The 17,413-nt window shown below is 38.8% G+C and overlaps 3 protein-coding genes across 6 annotated transcripts; 1 reads left to right on the plus strand and 2 right to left on the minus strand.

Annotated features, from left to right (window-relative positions):
- Positions 1 to 3,612: 3,612 nt before the first annotated feature.
- On the plus strand, positions 3,613 to 8,443 carry homeza (homeobox and leucine zipper encoding a). Its single transcript, XM_058757114.1, has 2 exons — positions 3,613 to 3,896; positions 5,883 to 8,443. The coding sequence occupies exon 2, from the start codon at positions 5,900 to 5,902 to the stop codon at positions 7,877 to 7,879; it is 1,980 nt and encodes a 659-aa protein (XP_058613097.1). The 5' UTR covers positions 3,613 to 3,896; positions 5,883 to 5,899; the 3' UTR covers positions 7,880 to 8,443.
- Positions 8,444 to 9,363: 920 nt separating this feature from the next.
- Positions 9,364 to 13,343, minus strand: LOC131527900 (RING finger protein 212B-like). 3 transcript variants are annotated; one of them, XM_058757118.1, is made up of 13 exons: positions 13,246 to 13,343; positions 12,927 to 13,046; positions 12,777 to 12,829; positions 11,152 to 11,226; positions 10,884 to 10,990; positions 10,741 to 10,801; positions 10,627 to 10,655; positions 10,505 to 10,548; positions 10,380 to 10,404; positions 10,244 to 10,292; positions 10,063 to 10,123; positions 9,894 to 9,924; positions 9,364 to 9,787 (listed from the first exon to the last, which is right to left on the minus strand). In XM_058757118.1, exons 2-13 carry the CDS (start codon positions 13,024 to 13,026, stop codon positions 9,712 to 9,714), a joined length of 711 nt encoding a protein of 236 aa, XP_058613101.1. In that variant the 5' UTR covers positions 13,027 to 13,046; positions 13,246 to 13,343; the 3' UTR covers positions 9,364 to 9,711. The 3 variants fall into 3 exon arrangements, with proteins under 3 accessions (XP_058613101.1, XP_058613098.1, XP_058613100.1); XM_058757115.1 differs by having other exon boundaries at positions 10,502 to 10,548; XM_058757117.1 differs by having other exon boundaries at positions 10,502 to 10,548; positions 12,927 to 13,325.
- A 248-nt stretch (positions 13,344 to 13,591) lies between these two features.
- zp3f.1 (zona pellucida glycoprotein 3f, tandem duplicate 1) lies at positions 13,592 to 16,981 on the minus strand. 2 transcript variants are annotated; one of them, XM_058754763.1, is made up of 10 exons: positions 16,824 to 16,938; positions 16,516 to 16,691; positions 16,032 to 16,129; positions 15,838 to 15,929; positions 15,578 to 15,758; positions 15,064 to 15,169; positions 14,897 to 14,985; positions 14,054 to 14,145; positions 13,828 to 13,912; positions 13,592 to 13,734 (listed from the first exon to the last, which is right to left on the minus strand). In XM_058754763.1, the coding sequence occupies exons 1-9, from the start codon at positions 16,903 to 16,905 to the stop codon at positions 13,866 to 13,868; spliced, it is 963 nt and encodes a 320-aa protein (XP_058610746.1). In that variant the 5' UTR covers positions 16,906 to 16,938; the 3' UTR covers positions 13,592 to 13,734; positions 13,828 to 13,865. The 2 variants fall into 2 exon arrangements, with proteins under 2 accessions (XP_058610746.1, XP_058610737.1); XM_058754754.1 differs by having other exon boundaries at positions 13,593 to 13,734; positions 16,516 to 16,694; positions 16,824 to 16,981.
- Positions 16,982 to 17,413: the final 432 nt, after the last annotated feature.

The following is a 17,413-nucleotide window of genomic DNA, read 5'->3' on the forward strand; positions in this document are numbered from 1 at the left end:
TGTGATCAGTAAAATCTGACTCCTGCAGCTCTTGTTGGATGCAGGGTTAAGTCCGCGTTTTTCCACAGAATTGGCCTACTTTTAAACTGTTGCCATGGGTTGATTTTCCCAAGTGGGTTAAAGGTTTGAAATATTGCATAAATTACATTTGACTTAAATGCTTGTATTGTAATGTAATGCTTGTAATGCTAATTCTATTTTTATCTGCTTTTTTTTTATTAAAAAACTTGACCCTCTAACATTTGCACTCTCTATTCTATTTCTAATTGTTTTATTTATAAAGAAAAAAGAGCATCTAACACTAGCATTCTCTATTCTTTCTACTTATTTTCTTTTTATTTATTATAAATAATGACCTTCTATCACTAGCATTATCTATTCTTTTTCTGTTCTATCTATTTGTTTTCTTTATATTTATTATAAAAACAAAATAAGAAACAAACAAATAAAAAACCTTGCTACGTATACGTATACGGCCTATGTCCCCGCCCACGAACCCCACCCCCTACTGTCCTCTTTTTGGAAAACTAAAATATGGTCACCCTAGTTCTTCAGAGTTTCATTTCGCTCCCATCGAGTTAAAAACACAAATGCAGAGCCATTTGCAGTCTGCATCGAAAACATATATATGAACACGCTGTTGCACCTCTGACAACTTTTTTGGCTTATTCTGCTGCGTTTATTTAAGACTTTTGACGGGTTGTGTCACGGAGTTGTAAAAATGGTTACAATCACTAAGGCCCCGTTTACACTTTCGTTTTAAAACGCATAACTTTTGCTACGGTTACGCCTATCGTTTACTGTAGCGTGGCTGCCCAGATTCGCACTATACCTAAGGCCCCTTTTACACTAGTGCGTTTTCATTTTAAAACAGAGTTTTAGAATGAAAACGATCCCCGTTTCCACTGCGTTTCAGAATTGATCTCCGTTTACACTACACAACCGAAAACGCATGTCACGTGACCATTCATGCAGGTACAACCATAGATATGTATAGGTAGATTCCTATTATTTAGATCAGCGGTTCTCAATTCCAGTCCTCGCATACCCCCACTCTGCATATTTTGCATGTCTCTCTTTGTTAACACACCTCATTCAGATAACCAGCTCGTTAGAAGTGAGCTCTGTGCATTAACTGTGTTCCGATTGACATGGTCCCTACACAGTGTCCATTGCTCCCTACTCCCTGAACACAGGAAATCCGTTGAAGTTTACTTCACTTCGGAACATTCATTCACGGATTTGCGCTGTGCCACAGCCTGCAGCGTCAACACATGCTGTTTTGAATAATTAAGTGAAGCGTCTTCTCATAGGATAAGAACACACAGTCTAATGAATAATTTAATACATCGATGTACCAATAGTCCATTAGGCGTGTTCGACTTGAAGCAGCGCTGCGCAGAATGATCATCAAAGTACCGCGAGAGCGATAAGAGAGCAGATGGATCCTGATGCTTTCTAATCGCTCTCGCGGTACTTTGATGTCATACACTGATCATTCTGTGCAGCGCTGCTTCAAGTCGAACGCGCCTATTGTCACGTCACAAATTGTGACGTCAACACGATGTAGTTTTTAAATCCGGAAGATGAAAATAGCGCAAAAAAGCTTAAAATGAACCAGTTTTCTCCAACAGTTAAAATGATCGGATGCTAACATTGTCTTCTATGATGTGCAACACAAACACCTCTGCTAAAATCTCAGAAGTAGTAGTCTGGGGTTTCATGACCCTTTAAAGTGGATATAGGCTACCTCTTCACTTTTATTTAGCCTCTGTTCCAACTTTTTTGGAATGCGTTGCAAAATTTGTTCATATTTACAAAATACATTCACGTTGGTCAGTGAAAACTTTGGAAACCTTTTCTTTGTACTTTTGTCAATTAAATAAAAGTTAAAGAGAATGAACAAATCACAGATTCTTGATTTTGTTGCATTTTTACAAAATGTCCCCACTTAATTGGGGTTGTACAGTTGTTCTTATGTTTTGTCTCTATAGACCCTTTTTGTGTCGACGTCACGATTACGTCACAGCGCTAGCTGCAGGCAAAACTGGAGGTGGCCAATTCAAACCAGCACAGATTCGGCTACATAATTAGCTTAAAATATCATCTTGTTGTGATGTTGGGTGCCAGAATCAAAGTAGTACAGGTTCCAATTGGAAATTGACATGCTGCCACTGCCAGACAAAAAAACAGACGACTGGTTAAACGCGATAAAACGAGCGGACTGGACAGAAACGATCGTCAAAAATGCTCGCGATTGCAGCGCACTCTTCTTATCAGAAAAGGTTAAATACAGTATTGTCTTTTGTTGTTATGAATTATGGTTTGTGTTACATGTCTAAAGACTTCTTGCATCTCACGACTGTGTCGTGTATGAAATAATGTCTGTGTGCATGTGTGTAAAACAACAAACTATTTATATGCTTGTAATATACATTGTTGTGATTGATAGTGGCTGGAATTTCTAAGAACTTGGTTTGAAAGAATGATCAAACACAAAGTTCAAAATTAGTTTCTGGAATTTTTATTTCTAGAAAATATTCACATCTTACTTTAAATGTACTGTATGTAAAGTATTGTAAAGGCACTGTAATGTCACCATAAACTTAACTTACATCATTTACAGGATGTATATACTTTAAAATAACAATTTGGCCATAACATGATACATACATCTTCAAGTAATATATCCATCACATTGAATGTTTAACTTAATTTTTGTATTTTGGCCCAGTTCACTCTCATGTAGCAGTAAAAATAGTTGCCTACTGAAATTGAAATATATACACATCTTCATGACTAGATAGACACAGGTGAGTTTCTCTTTACTACACGTTAGGTTTCTCTAGATGTGAGTCACTCAACCTGAGGTAATCCTGTCAGATCGTCCATCCCTTGAGTGAGTACAGGTCGGCTAATCTGGTTTCGTCCGTTAAAGTTAACTTATTTAAATAACAATCACGCTCCTGCACAGTTAGTGATCTTACATATGCAGGTAAAACCGGATTTTCTCCACTAATTGTTAAAAAAACAAGCTAACAAACTTCATAGCTAGCATCAGTGAAGCGGTCAGTGGAATCTTTCTGCCTTCAGCTAAGCTCCGCCCACAGAAAAACGTCACAATGTTTACTAACAGAAAAAGGGTCTATAAATACACTAATTAAAGTACTTTCACTCAAATCGGTATTTTTAATGTGCATTGTTATATAGCCATGTAAGAAGTTGGATAAATACCAGTCTGTTATTAGCACAAAACAAACACAGCTTCATTAGTTTTCCTGGACATTCTTCCTGCTCGCATTAGAATGATTAATCTCAAATTAGTAATTCATGTAATGTTATATTAATTTATGTGGTGGGTAGCCAAGTATTATGCAGGATAATTAACAGTCAAAAAAAAAAAAGAAACACTGACAGGGTGATCAGGACCCTTGTGCAAAGTGAAAGGCTCTTGTGTCAACCTTAAGGTTAAATTTGTAGATTCAGTTAATTGCTTTTTACTGAACTCAAAGATTCATAAAGTTATTCATAAAGTTACCTCTGACATGCCTGATCAAAGAATAACGATAAGCATCCTTACCTGCAGAAACCTTATCATGTGGCACAATTCACATGGTAATTACATCCCAGATGGGAAGTGCATTCACGGGGCCAAGTTTCAGCTGTGCTCCTCCTCCCATTACTCTCCTTCCCGGATTGGACCTGCATGGCCACGGCACCGTCATTGCATGAGAAAGAGGGGGCTGGTCCGAGAGTTTCCTGATCCTCTCTGTCTAGCCTCGGTCTGACCGGACAGGCGAAAAACACTTCGGGATTTCCAGAACAAAAGCGACAACGGACAATACAAACCAGCTGGAGTGGCGTATCTACATACAGCCTTGAGAGAATTTCAAGCGGTGAGTTGTTGTTTCACGCGAACTACTTTACAGCTTACGTTTGTAAAGTTTTTAAAGCAGAGCCGAGACGGAATTAAGGCTCTCGAAGCTTGTTGTTGCGTCCTAAAAGCCACGCGAGGAGTCAGGCGATTTTGTCTTACGTCGCGTCGTGTTCACATTATTTGAAGCATTTTATTTTGAACGAGGTCCAACGGTAACGTGTGGTTAAATGGGACAACGGGAGTTTGTTTATGTGCGTTACTGAAGCGTGAGCGGATCCTGCGCCACAAAAGGGCTGGTGTACAACAACTGTTATGGCACAAACCCTCGTATATTGCTGAAGCGTTCGGTTTATGATGGCCCTTACACCTGCTTACTGTTTGTTGGGTGAACACATACTGTAGTGATCTCATCTCGCATCCTACGACCTGCGTCAAAAGTTCCCCACATAAGCTGATTATAATAGAGGCCATGGACAAACATTGGCCACTGACGCAATTTCCAACAAGTCTAACCAAGTTTTAGTCTAAACTGCATTGTATTTCTGTTTCACAGACTGTATAGGAATTAATTACATTAATGTTCAGTAAATTATATTATATAGATCATTAACAAATATATATATATGTGTGTGTGTATATACATTGACAACTTAATGTATTTGTAAATTTGACACAAATGTACAAAATTGTAACCCTGCTAAACAAAAGCTACTCTGACTTCAAGGGACTTTACGCTTAGTCGAGTCATTCCAAGTCATCATCTGATAAATGAGGTCACCACAGGCGGTCGGGAATTTATCCTGTCAAGTTCACCTCCAGCTTGTTTTGCAGATGACTTGCCTGCTCATTGCGTATAGTGGTAAATTGCCTAATATTGGCAAAGCTTTTCCAAGCAGGATTGCCTAACACAGTTCACGTAGACTATCGGTAAAGTTTGTTTCTGTGGTTCACAGTTCAGCTTTGTTTTGGGCTCATTAAAGTCATAGGATGCCACATAAAGCAAAAACTTAAACTGAAAAGGTTCTATATCGCTGATTTACAAATTGGTGGCCATGAGTAAGGTGTCCTAGTCAGGACAAACTGAAAAATAAACTTATGTCATGATTAGATTTCAAAGTAAGAATCTAAGCCTTTTGATTTTGAGCACAGACCAAGTTTGAGATGACCAACATGTGCTGTGTTGGGTAGGCAAACTGCTAAACTGGCAAACAAACCAGGCTGACAAATTGCAACTTTTGTTACCTTTATTTAACCGAGACAGACTCTCTTACTATCTCTTGGCCATCTGTTGGAAGGTTAAACGAACTTCTATACGGTTCTCCAGGGTTAAGCAAATGGGGGAAGTGGACCATTACGTGCACTGGAACGGGGCAAGGGAGCTTTGAAGGGCAGGGCCCCCATCTCTCTTTTGCCCAAGTCCACCATAGTGGGGGTTGGGTGTGCATTGGTGTAGAGTATACGACAGGCTTTAATAAAAGGCTAATGTGTGGAAGAGAACGGCAGGGGGAAGGGGGTGACATCTGTCCTTCTTTCAACTTTAGAGAGGAAAGTCAATGGCTGGACTGTAGAGTTGACCGTAAAGTCCCAGTTTAATGACTTTCAGGGAGTTTGATGATTTCTCAAAAATCTCACAATTAAGTCACTTTGCATCTCTGGATGGGCATCGATAATGTCAGATTTTCTGAAGTTAAGTTTGCTGCATCTTGCAAATGATCTGAACGGATTCTATTGAAGATCTGATCAACCAAAGAATGACCGGAACCCCACCCATTAACCCCCTCCCCAAAGCACCATCCTAGCACACATCAGCCAGCAACAGCCCACCACCCCCCAGCATTCCAACCTTTTCACCCCTCACAAATCTGGCCTACAAACAACAAACAGGATTTTAACTGTTACCAAAAATGAACTGTTCAAAAGGCAAAAAATGCATTGTGGGTATTTCACATGGTCTACTATTCTGTATTCATTCTCAATTGACTCTGTTTCTTTGTTATTCTTACAGTCTGTGGCAATAGAAGTATGACATCTCTGATGGCGACGCACAGTGACCATGACTTGAAAGTTATTTCTCCGAGAGGGGTGGCAGCAAAAAGACAAGATGGAAGCCTCACCAGTCCACGGCAGCAAAAATCACCATACCACCACAATCCTGATGGAAAGGAACATGCAAGCCCCTCTAATCGCAGACCAAGAGACAGCAGTGCTGCTGTAAGCTTTAGCACTAATAATAACTCCGTAGTATGTCTTCCTTTGGTATCTGAAGGACTAAAGTTAGTGTGGACCCAGTCTGATCAAACACGTGAGCTGGATGGTATCCCTGAACTTGTTCAGGCCTTCAACATCTTCCCCTATCCAACATCTCAAGAGGTCAGCACGCTTGCCCGTGTCTGCGCTCTTCCCCTAGACAAAGTCAAAGTGTGGTTCATGGTGCAACGCATCAAGTATGGAATTAGCTGGGCCTCGGAGGACATTGAAGAGACAAGGCTCAAGCTGGCGAGACCAGTGCAAACAAGTGAAACTGAACACAAAGAGAGCAGTACAAAGAGGAAAAATGGAATTGAGGATTTAAAAGAAACAGAAGATCATGTAGAAGATCTAGCGCAAAATCCACAAGTGCCTCGTAAAAGACATAAAACTGAAAGCACAGAACCAGCAAAGCTCTTTCCAACTCCCTCACGTTTCCGTTCATCTCTCCCACCTCCCCAGGATTCGTACTACTACCGACAGCCAGTAGAAATCCCAGAAACACCTCAAGCAGCCACTCCACCTACTTCTACAGAGTCTCCTGTTGGATCTGAGCAGCCACGGCAGGGGCGCTACAAAAAGTCCAAAGCCCAGTTAGCTGCTTTGCGTAAGAGTTTTCTACAGGAGAATTGGCCTGATGAGACAGAGCTTCAGCGCCTACAAGAGGAGACGGGCCTAACTCGTAATGAGATTCGAAAATGGTTTAGTGACAGTCGCTACCAGCTGCGAAATGGTAGAGGGTTGTCGACATCCTTCTCCGCTACTCAAGGAGAAAAAAATGAACCCAACTGCAGTCTATCATCTCAGTCTCAGGAGGTTCAGCCTCTTCCTCTCACTACTAAAAAGCAAACAATAGAGCATGCTGATGATGAAGGCAAGGAAAAGGTTCGCATGAAAGGATCACGAAAGAATCGGCCAAAGAACTCTCAGTTTTTCCAGCTTTTCCTGTCTAACACGCTCGAGGCATTTGAAGAAGAAGCATTAGTTGTGGACGAGGAGAAATGTTCAGAGGAAAGTGAGATTCAGAATAATGAAGCTGGAAGCGAACAGGAAAGTGAGGGACGTTGTTTGACACCCCCAGAGCCAGCTGCACCCACTTCTTCCTCTTCTTCTCCATCAATCACCCCATCTAAAAAACACTCAGGCAGATCATCGAAATCTGCACGCTCTGTCAAAGCGAATGCTTTGAACAACTCCCTAAACTCCTCGGACAACACTTCACCTTCTTCAGTATTAACAGTGGCTGGACGACCAAGGAAAACAAAGGAGCAACTGGCTGTCCTAAAGGAATACTTCCAGCGCTGCCCATGGCCAAAGAGTGATGTATACACACAGATAGTGGAACTAACATCTTTGCCTCGTGCTGACATTATCCAGTGGTTTGGGGACACGCGTTATGCTGTAAAAAATGGCCATGTACGCTGGGTGCATGCTGATGTACGTGACCAAGTGCTTGCTGAGATAGCATTGTTACAAAGTGGAGGGGCTGCTGCCGATGCCACTGGAACCCCAGGAAGTGAAGGCAACAGGAAACGTAAGTCACAAGGGAACAACACACCAAAAACGCAGAAGTCTGCAACAGATTCTGTAGACCTCAGTCCGTTGGAGCAGTATTATCGACAGACCGGACCACTCCAAGAGAAAGACCTTGACCATCTCTGCCGGAAGTCAAAAATGAGTTATCAACAGGTCCGAGACTGGTTTGCATCTAAAGACAGTACAACACTGGAAACAGAGATCACTGTTATCAATTGATTAATATAAGAATGAAAACTGTTTGTGCTCATGTCTGTTAATCTGCTGCAAGTCCTGTAATCAGGCAAAACCCTTCTGAAGGCACAGTATAAAGTCACTTCATGCAATGCCCTCTATATAAAAAAAACAACAGCAATGTGAATTTTTTTTGTTTGTTTTTTTTTTAAACGCTCACTACATGATTTGTCAATTTGTTAAACGACAGGCAGTATTGAAATGTAAAATGTATTTTTGGTCTTTAACAAATACTAAGTAATGTTCCTGTGATGCTCTGGGAGTCATCTGTACACTGGCTGTTCCTCCAGTTTCCTATGTTTGTGTTGTTGGTATTTCTGTTAGTAATCCTTTAGAGCCTTAATTGCTGCTTCTTAGAACTGATATGATATTCAAACTGTTTAGATTTCCCAAAACCTTGGCTTGGTTATCTATTAGGTACTGTAGTTTTAGTTTTTTGGACCAGTAACTTTAGCAATGCGAGGGTATGTTTTTGTAAATTTTAGTTGAACTCATTTAAGATCCATATGGCACTATATATTGATTCCCTTACAAACTAATTAACATTAAGTTTTTCATATATATAAATAAATATATATATATATATATATATATATATATATATATATATATATATATATATTCATTCCTCCAATTATCTTTAACATTCCGCACTTAGAGGTTTATGGATCCATCAATGCTACTTCATTGTGTATTAACGTTTCATTTGAATACATCCCTACTCCACTGCAGTGAAAAGACAACAAAAGCCATGGTTTTTGTAAAATCTTGTGCCTTATTGTCTGTAAATTTGTGTTTCAGGGAGGCAAAATATTGCATTGAAATAAAACATGACTGATTATGTTTAACTCACTGTTGAATTCTGTTCAGTTAACCTCTTGACATCAATAATGTCAAATATGTCTCATCAAAAGATATCTTGTGGTGTATTTACCAAAAAATGGTAAATACCATTGTTACCATATTTGCATTAGGAAAATATGGCATTAATTGTAAATCCTTCACATCATTTAAAATAGAATTATATTTAGCATTAACATAAGGTTTAAATTTGCATTTCCCAAAAGCATAGTAGCATAGCCTAAGTAAATCGTAGAACCATTATCACCAATGGTAGCTACAATCTACTTGGCTCACAATGCTTTTGAGAAACGCAGCCCAGATCTTTTGGTATGGTTAACGATAAATTACGTCACAGTTTAGTGATCAAATTCCACCTATAAAAAGGGAACATTAATTAATTAACTGCTGTTAATTAAAATTATACGATAAATTGATACTGAAGAGTTTAAGATATTCCTCTTTCCAATTCCTTGAATAATGTAGCTGTTTCACATTTTCTGTTATAATAAACAGGAAAAAATGCAATTTGTTTGACTGATTTTTCTAACATAATTTTTTGTTGTAACTGAGCCCAGCGTGCAAAAATTTTGATATGTTGAAATATTTTTGATTATCACATTTAATGGTTTTCTCTTTTAATTCAATTACATTTCCATCGGAAAATGAAAGCGAGTTACATTTTGTACGTGTAATTTCAATTCTAACAATAACCTCATTCAAAAAACGAGCAAAATACTTGTGATACTGAGAGACCAATGTAAATGAAAAATATCTATTGCCCATACAGCCTTTATTTGTGCCATCTTTAATCTAACTAAAAATAGCATTTTCAAATAAATTAATTAATGTCAATATAATAGCATATACTGCTATGAAGGATGGATGAAGTAGATCACTCATCTTTTAGGTGATGTGGATGCATTAGTGATAAAGTGGCTTTCTAATGACCTGAATTAGCTACAAATGATTATTGGTTATGGCCTTGGGGACTGGAGTGTAGGCCTAGCCAGAAGCTGGAACTGAAAATTGTTTGGGGTTGTATGTTGGGACCTACAAATTATGAGAAGGGAAGATGGACAGTGCAATTGCTTAGTGTGAAACCTTTCAATTTAGGACATTAAAAATGTTTAGTCTTGGTAAATGCATAAAACGTTACCTTGTGGGAGTGTTAACTGAGCTGGGTGTCCCTTTAAGATAAAAAGAGAACATAAGCATACAATGAGTCTAAACAGTAGAATGTCTACCTTGACATTATCATTACTTTATGAACTCAAATAATGATATCTGAGAGATATGATTAACAATGTCAGTATTACATCACTTACTGAAACCATGTTCATGTACTGAACTCATGCTTGACATAGAGATGGATGACCCTGGGGGTGTCTAGAGCAGATCAGACGTAAAACAGTCACATGACAATTTCTTATTTCCATATGACTTGATAACTGACTATATTAAACTAAACAAACCATATACTAGAATATAGTAGAAAAGCTAACTCACTGTCATGCCGAGTCTGGAATGTCTAAACCTCTCCAAAGTGTCACCCGAACTTGCACAACAACCAGAATTGAATAGTATTATTTGGGAGAAAGCAAATCTACTATTAAAATAATTGACATGATAGAATGCAAGCTACCTGACAGCTCTAGAGCGAGGTGTGACTGTGGAAATACAATGGGAAATCCAATGTGATGAGAACAATTTATACAGTGTTTCAGTCTAGGAGCTTAAGTTTCTGTCTCAAGCTACGAAACTTGCTACCTGGTGATGTGACAGCTACGGGAAGAATCATCCTTGGAGTTCCTCTGTATATGGAAAGAATATATTTTAAATGTATATATTATATTATATTACATTACATTAAGACAATTATCCGTATTTACCCATTAATTGAAAACCTCCCAGGTGATGTCTGTGTGGAGAAAATTAAAATTATAACATCCAAAGAGAACGGAAGTTAGAAGGGAACCATGAGACATGCAATAAGAAACTCTCACCCTCCTCTGAGAAAGCGGCTTCTTTAGTTCTTCGTTCTCTTGTTTCAGCTCAGACACTTGCCTTAATAAAACACAAATAACTAAACAGTCCTATTTTTAAAGTTCCAATGAATATATCTTAGATCTATGCCACAAATGACCACCTGTAGCACTGATCACGGACTTCTTTCACCTTTCGTTCCAGTTCCACAGACCTGCTTCTTAAGAATGCAATGACTCGCTCCTTCTGCCTTTTCTGAAATATAGCAATCTGCAACAAACGCATCTCCTTCGGTTATAAATGGCAGAAATTTGTTTTTTTGCTTGATGTCACCCTGACATGATGTTTTCATGTACCAGAGTTCACAGCAAATGCAGTCAATTATAAATGAATTGGGACAAATAAAATGTATTTGATAAGCAGTAAATGACCTGTGCAATATGTTCCAGTCGAGTCTGAACAAGTTTCACTGGATCATTGAAAAACATCTTTTCCTGTGGCTTCATCTTCAAAAAAATGAAAGGAATATATAGGAAACATATGATTGTTTAAATGTTGTTTGTATTGTTTGTAACCAAAGTCAATCCTTTTTTCTAATTAATATTAATGCACGTAACCACAGTGACAAATAATAATAATAAATATATAATATTAGTAATGCACTCAGGGTTTTAGCAACTCATTCAGCTTTTATCTCCTTTTTAGTCAAACAATTCAGAAAAAATCTGCACATTACTGCTACTTCCTGCAATTTTTAATTAGAGAAATGATTCAGGAGGCTGACAAAAAAGATTCTTAGCATGTAGGCCTACCTATTTCTAACTGATAGTTGACAACTGTTCATACAGCACACATAACTGAACTCATTCTCAAAATTCAATTTTGACTTTAAACTTTCATGACCTTAATCTCTCATAGGTAAACTGTGTATAAACAGAATCATTTTAGCACTCCAAATGAGTTTTGACCACCAGGCCCACCTCCAGTGTGTGCAAAGGGACCCTCAGGGTTGAGCTGTAAAGTTGGGGGGTGGGTAGGAGGCTAGGAGCATAGTTTCCAAGGTGGGCCAGACCCACCTGTGGAGCAAGGCCTTCTAAAAACAATATTCTGTGTGAATGTTGCTGAGATCATCTGGGGCCTGTACCACGAAGCTGGATTAGCTGGCTAACCAGGTAAATTTCTGTTTAGTTTGCACCAATCCTGGGTTTTAGGTACCATGAAAGTGGCTTGGCTTTTAGCTGCATTCATTGCCATAGTAACTTACACTCCACGGCTAACCTGCTAACCCACGTGCAGGTTATGTTCTGAGTTAGAGATCTCAAACTGAAAATGGACCAATCAGATGTGAGCAAAGTGACACATGTCTGACACACAAAAAAATCACTCCCCAAGTGTTTCTTGCTCCAAATTAAAGGTCACTAGTACTAAAAAAAATAAATAAATTGTCTGGCCAAAACCAAAAATTGAGTTATTTTATATGATTTATATAATTATGATTTATATTATTATTAATCCATTACACACAAGCAATTTTAGTTTAACAGTTATTATAAATCATTTATTTTAAATGGATGTTCACATATACAGACCGTATATAATATAAATAAGCTGTAGAATCAATAGATAACGTTTTAAAAATGACTGTGACCTTACATGTTTGAGTCTCTATCGCTGTGTATTTCCAACTATATAAACTAACTTAAGTTTCACTTGTGACTGCACTGACAAAGCAAGATAATCTTTTATTTGTCCTCTTTCATCAAGTACTTTTTTCATTGTAATTGCATTTAAACTCATATTCTTCAATATCTTAACCTTTAACCAAGGCTAGTGATTGGCTGTTCGCCAGTGATGTCACATTCATGTACACATGCTCCACAAACTCAGGATCAAAGCCTGAATTGACAAAGAAAGTTGATGATCAGCATCATGATACCAACAAACCCGGATTGAAGTGGTTTGGTTTTGTCAAGTAGAAACTAATTCTGTAACTCTAAATTTGTTCATCTACCATCATGGTACAGGCCCCTGATCTCTCAACCCGGGTTGGACTTACCTGATCAGATATGTGAAGGTAGTTACAGTTGGCATGACAAACTCGGCACTGACCTTTAGGAGGATATTACAGTTACTTGGTGATTCACACTAGCCTCGGAAATAGAATAAAAACCACTCAAAATAAGCGTATTGTGTAACCGTTACTCACTTGTATTTACGCAAATCTCACAAAATATGTGGCCACAGCTGGACACAACAAACTTTTTCCCTTCCCTCACATAACAGTTGTTACAGTGAAACCAGTTCATTTCACTACAAAATAGGTCACCTACAAAAACGAATTAGTATTAAAGTGACATACCATTAACATTAGAGATGTACACGGTATGTTGGAAAAACACGTTTCATGCTAACGTTAATCATGCTGTAACTTGGAACGCTAGCAAATGGTCGATTGCGGTAAAATAATTTGTTTATACTGCGATAAAAATGTACTTTTACGAATGGCGTTTATCTGAATAATTTACCGGCGGTTGTTAAGAGTTTCGTGATAAATTGTCTCTCTCGGCCTCGAATGAGCCGCGCAGGCGTCACTAAACTAATTCACTAGTCGATGAACCGTTGGAGAACTCCTGAAGGAAGCGTTTTGGCGCCATCTCTTGGGCAGTTTAGTAAAATTATAAAAAGTGGTTTTAAAATTGGTCTTTGCTATATTAGTCAGTGTGGAGGCACAAAATCACTTGCCAAATTCACACTCCCTGTGCTTTTGTCCATCACAACTGCGAGAGAAGCACTCATTTGTTTCCAGAGGTTGGAAAGTATCAAATCGCAGAATAGATTGTGTGTGCAGGCATTTTTTCATACTCAAAACAAAATGGTTTTGGGGCACTTAAAATAAAACTCAATATTTAGTACAGGTAGTGAACATCCATATTTATTTAGAAATCACAACTGTTGAACAGGATCAGCTCCACCAAGAAGTCCAAAACATCTCCAGTAGCTTGGAGGCCCCCCATCTTTGGAAATAATTCAACATTGAATAGTGGTCACAAAATATAAAGCACAATATAAAATGGAAAGCAATAGAAAGCAGCAACAAAATATCAAACCTTGTAAAATCCATTGAGGTATGTTCCAGCCCTCAGTTTTAAATAATGACCAGAGGCCCAATAACAGAATTTACAGCAATGGCATCTGTAGATCATGCAGTTAGTCAGTTCATGTCCAGTAGTAAAACTCAATGACTCTTCACATGGACTCATGAAATAGCGTTTTTTTTTTTTTTACTTTGACAAAGTAACGTAAAAATAGTAAGCAAAAATGGGGAACAGTGACCTGCTGTTATTCCTCTTTTCTTTCTTCCTTGGCAGCTAGTGTCACAGCAGCTGCAGAGAGAACTCTGGGATGGATCATCAACCAGCACCCATCTGTAAAGAGAAGGAGCCCATTCAGAAGTTCTATAGACGGTTTCAACGGCAACAACAAACATTACTGCGCATGCGCGCTTTTGTGGCCCTAACTTAACTTCCGGTAGACATCCAAATACAATCAGTAACAACAGCTAAGTCCCTCTAGAGTAGATTATGTTTTGATAACAAGCAAAATATGTTTGCTGCGTAAATCAGACGGACTGAGATGCAGCGATAACTACTTGGACGGACTTATCAAAAATGCAAATTCATTCTCTGCCAGCAGGAGGCGCTTTAAAGCGGGAGAACTAGAGGTTCCCCCGGAAACGGCTGTTGGGCTGTACGTTACACAAAGCAGCGCTGAGCTTACAAACGCTGCTTTATCAGGCATATAACTTGCTAGATGAAATGAGAATGCATCGAACATTTTCTAGACAGTTGTCCTTCAGAAATAAAGTGATATAAAAACACCCGCGCCTCGTTTTGATTTTTAAACGTGCATTACGTGCTCATGTTTATTCAACGAAGCCATTTGGAAAATCGGTCCGTTTTGATATCATGGCAGATCGCCACACATAAATGTGAAACATTCCACAGCACAACAACCTGAGCCCAACTTCATCACTCATCACTTTAACTTGAACGGTGTTTGTAGCCGGCGCCGTGGACTAACAAGACCGATAAACAAAGACCGGAAGTTAACTTCGGTCCAGGCGCGTGCGCCCGATGAAACCGTCTATAAGAGGCTTTTGATTTTTAATTATCATACCGTGAGCTGGTTCTGTCATATTGACAAGCTTTACTGCCACTATCCAGGTCCCTTGGTTCCCATGCCACAAGCCTACAGTGCAGGTAGACCTGGGGATGATGCAAAATAAGTTCAAACACTTGAACAAACAAAAGAATTGAGTAAATAAATGAACCAAGTAAACTTGCATCTTCTCCAGTGGGAAACTTGAAAGCTTGAAGACTCAGCCTGATCTCTGACAACTGATTTCTTGGCAGAAACCTGGAGTTTGTATTTTTGCTGTCTACAAGACACCTTAAAGAAAAAACAAAACAGTAATCAGTTTTAAGTTGTAATAAGACTAAGAACGCTGCTAATCAAATGAAAACATTTTTGGCTTCAGAAAGGGCACATCTTGTCTACACATGTTTTATTAACAAGGTTCAGGATCAGATAAAACCAATTTGGCACAGGTGTAACGCATTTAGCCAACCATCCTAACTAGCACAATACATATGCAGCCCATCTACTACAGTTTTCAGCCACCCCTCCTCCACCCCAACTCCTCACTCCTAATCTATTTTCATCCCATATTAGGGATGGGGGGAGTTCTCTGGGTTCAGGCTATGTATTCCAGGCTCAGAACCCTCCCCCAGGACAGCACGCCAAAATATGCTTACTATTTGCCATCAGATTAAATGTAAGGGTGAACTCGTGAAATACCCCTTATTGGTAATGAGTGGGTAAACATGAGAATCTGGAGCCAATTCTGATGTTGTGGAAGCCAAACATTCATCCAGCAACAGTATTAATGGCTGATGGTTTTGCTGGACGACTGAGGCAGCAATTGGGATCATTGAGCCTAGTGAGAAGGTTGTGGTAGTGGCCACACCGCTGAAGTCATCTACAAAGAGAAAGTTATAAGACCATTGTAAATTCAAGTCATCAAGAACATCTCATTACAAAGTGCATACGTAGCCTACCCTTCATGAGAGCCATACGAAACTTCAGATCTCCCTGGCCATGTGTATGAAATCGCAGAGGATCATACAAAGGAGGAGCCCAGTCTTCTTCCCTGAAAGAAAGGCAGAAGTTTTGATCTGCATTAATCAAAAGCCCTTCAAGCAAAAATATTGCATTAAAATAGAGGGTCTTACATTAATAATAATAAAGTCACCTTTTATATGCACAGGCTACAGGGTAATAAACTGGTGTTGATTTTGACAACATGGGAGAAGTAATCTCAGTCTCAAATATAATCTCATTGGTTGTCACCTGTGAAGGGAAAGAGATTGAGAAGAGATTACTTTAATACTTTTCTGTACTCTATTGCCATTTGAATGAATTAAGATATAAACAACCTTTTGTAGAGCACTGCTGAATCCAACATGAACAAGCAGTGTCACTTTTCACAGCGATCAAATCTCAGTAACTTCTAACCGGGTCTTAGTCCATGTACAAAATGTCTCCAACACCAAAGTTTTAAGAGTTGAACATGGCCCAAAGAATTCCCTTTTAAGAACTGTTAAGTACCCCTTCTCTTCTCATAGGAAAGAGTTTAACTAATAGCTCAGTGGTTCATACTTCCAAACACGAGTAAATCAGATGGCAAATTGGTTACCATTTACTAACAAGGAATAACAGAAATTCACTGAACTCACCAGCCTCCTAATATTGCAGGTCAAAAACTCAGAATAGAACACTGCCTCGGACCCTTGAGAATTTACTGAAACCTGGGTTGGAGGACAGTTACCCAGGCGGAGTAGGGATGGATCCACTTGAGAGTTTACATCAATCCATCGTACAGAGACAGAGTTTTTGCCACAGTCCACAGTGACTGCTGAAGTGAAACGAATTTGGAAACAGACTTAGAATCGGTGTGTAAAAAAAAAAAATCAGCAATAGTGTACAATGCGAATGCTACAGGCTTGGTGTTAAAATATCCCATCTGGTATTAGCCTCACATTACCTGCTTGTGCCACAAAGAACACAGCCAGAGCTGAAACCACAAATAACAAAAAGGAAGGCATTCTGACAATATGCTGTAGCATATTCCAAGGAAATACTTATGCACTTTGACTGAGAGCTAACCTGATTAAAGGATTCACATCTGAAATGCATTGTTCAAATGAGCTTAATGAGCATCAGCTGCTAATGGTCCAACTCTGATCACATAAAATGTGACAAATATTTCTAGTATAGTGTTCAACACTCTTAAAAATAAAGGTGCTTCTAGCGATGCCATAGAAGAACCATTTTTGGTTGCACAAAGAACCATCTCTTCCTTACCTTTTTATAATCTGAAGAACCTTCTTTCACCACGAAGAACCTTTTGTGAAACAGAAAGGTACTTCCGATGTTAAAGATTCTTTATGGAACCATTTAGATAAAAAGGTTCTTCTATGGCATCTTGAAGCACCTTTATTTTTAAGAGTGAAGAAGAGATTAGTGCAACATTGTTTTATTATGTGGCATAATACTTATGTAAACTGGAAGAACTTTTTATTGGATACAGGTTTAGTTTTATATTGCTAGGTTGTGAATCTATTTGAACAACAG

The sequence above is a fragment of the Onychostoma macrolepis genome, chromosome 02, assembly GCF_012432095.1.
Source record: "Onychostoma macrolepis isolate SWU-2019 chromosome 02, ASM1243209v1, whole genome shotgun sequence".
Classification (NCBI taxonomy): Eukaryota; Metazoa; Chordata; class Actinopteri; order Cypriniformes; family Cyprinidae; genus Onychostoma; species Onychostoma macrolepis.

Bases quoted from the DNA above. Each gene is read 5' to 3' on its own strand.
- homeza (XM_058757114.1), top strand. From the start codon at position 5,900: ATGACATCTCTGATGGCGACGCACAGTGACCATGACTTGAAAGTTATT.
- LOC131527900 (XM_058757115.1), bottom strand. From the start codon at position 13,026: ATGAACTGGTTTCACTGTAACAACTGTTATGTGAGGGAAGGGAAAAAG. The intron at 12,830-12,926 runs GTGAGTAACGGT...ATCCTCCTAAAG, and splicing joins TGAGATTTGCGTAAATACAA to GTCAGTGCCGAGTTTGTCAT. The intron at 10,991-11,151 runs GTCATTTACTGC...CGTTTGTTGCAG, and splicing joins GACTGGAACATATTGCACAG to ATTGCTATATTTCAGAAAAG.
- zp3f.1 (XM_058754754.1), bottom strand. From the start codon at position 16,905: ATGCTACAGCATATTGTCAGAATGCCTTCCTTTTTGTTATTTGTGGTT. The intron at 14,986-15,063 runs GCAAGTTTACTT...CATCATCCCCAG, and splicing joins AGTTTCCCACTGGAGAAGAT to GTCTACCTGCACTGTAGGCT. The intron at 13,913-14,053 runs GTCACTGTTCCC...CATGATCTACAG, and splicing joins GAAAAGAGGAATAACAGCAG to ATGCCATTGCTGTAAATTCT.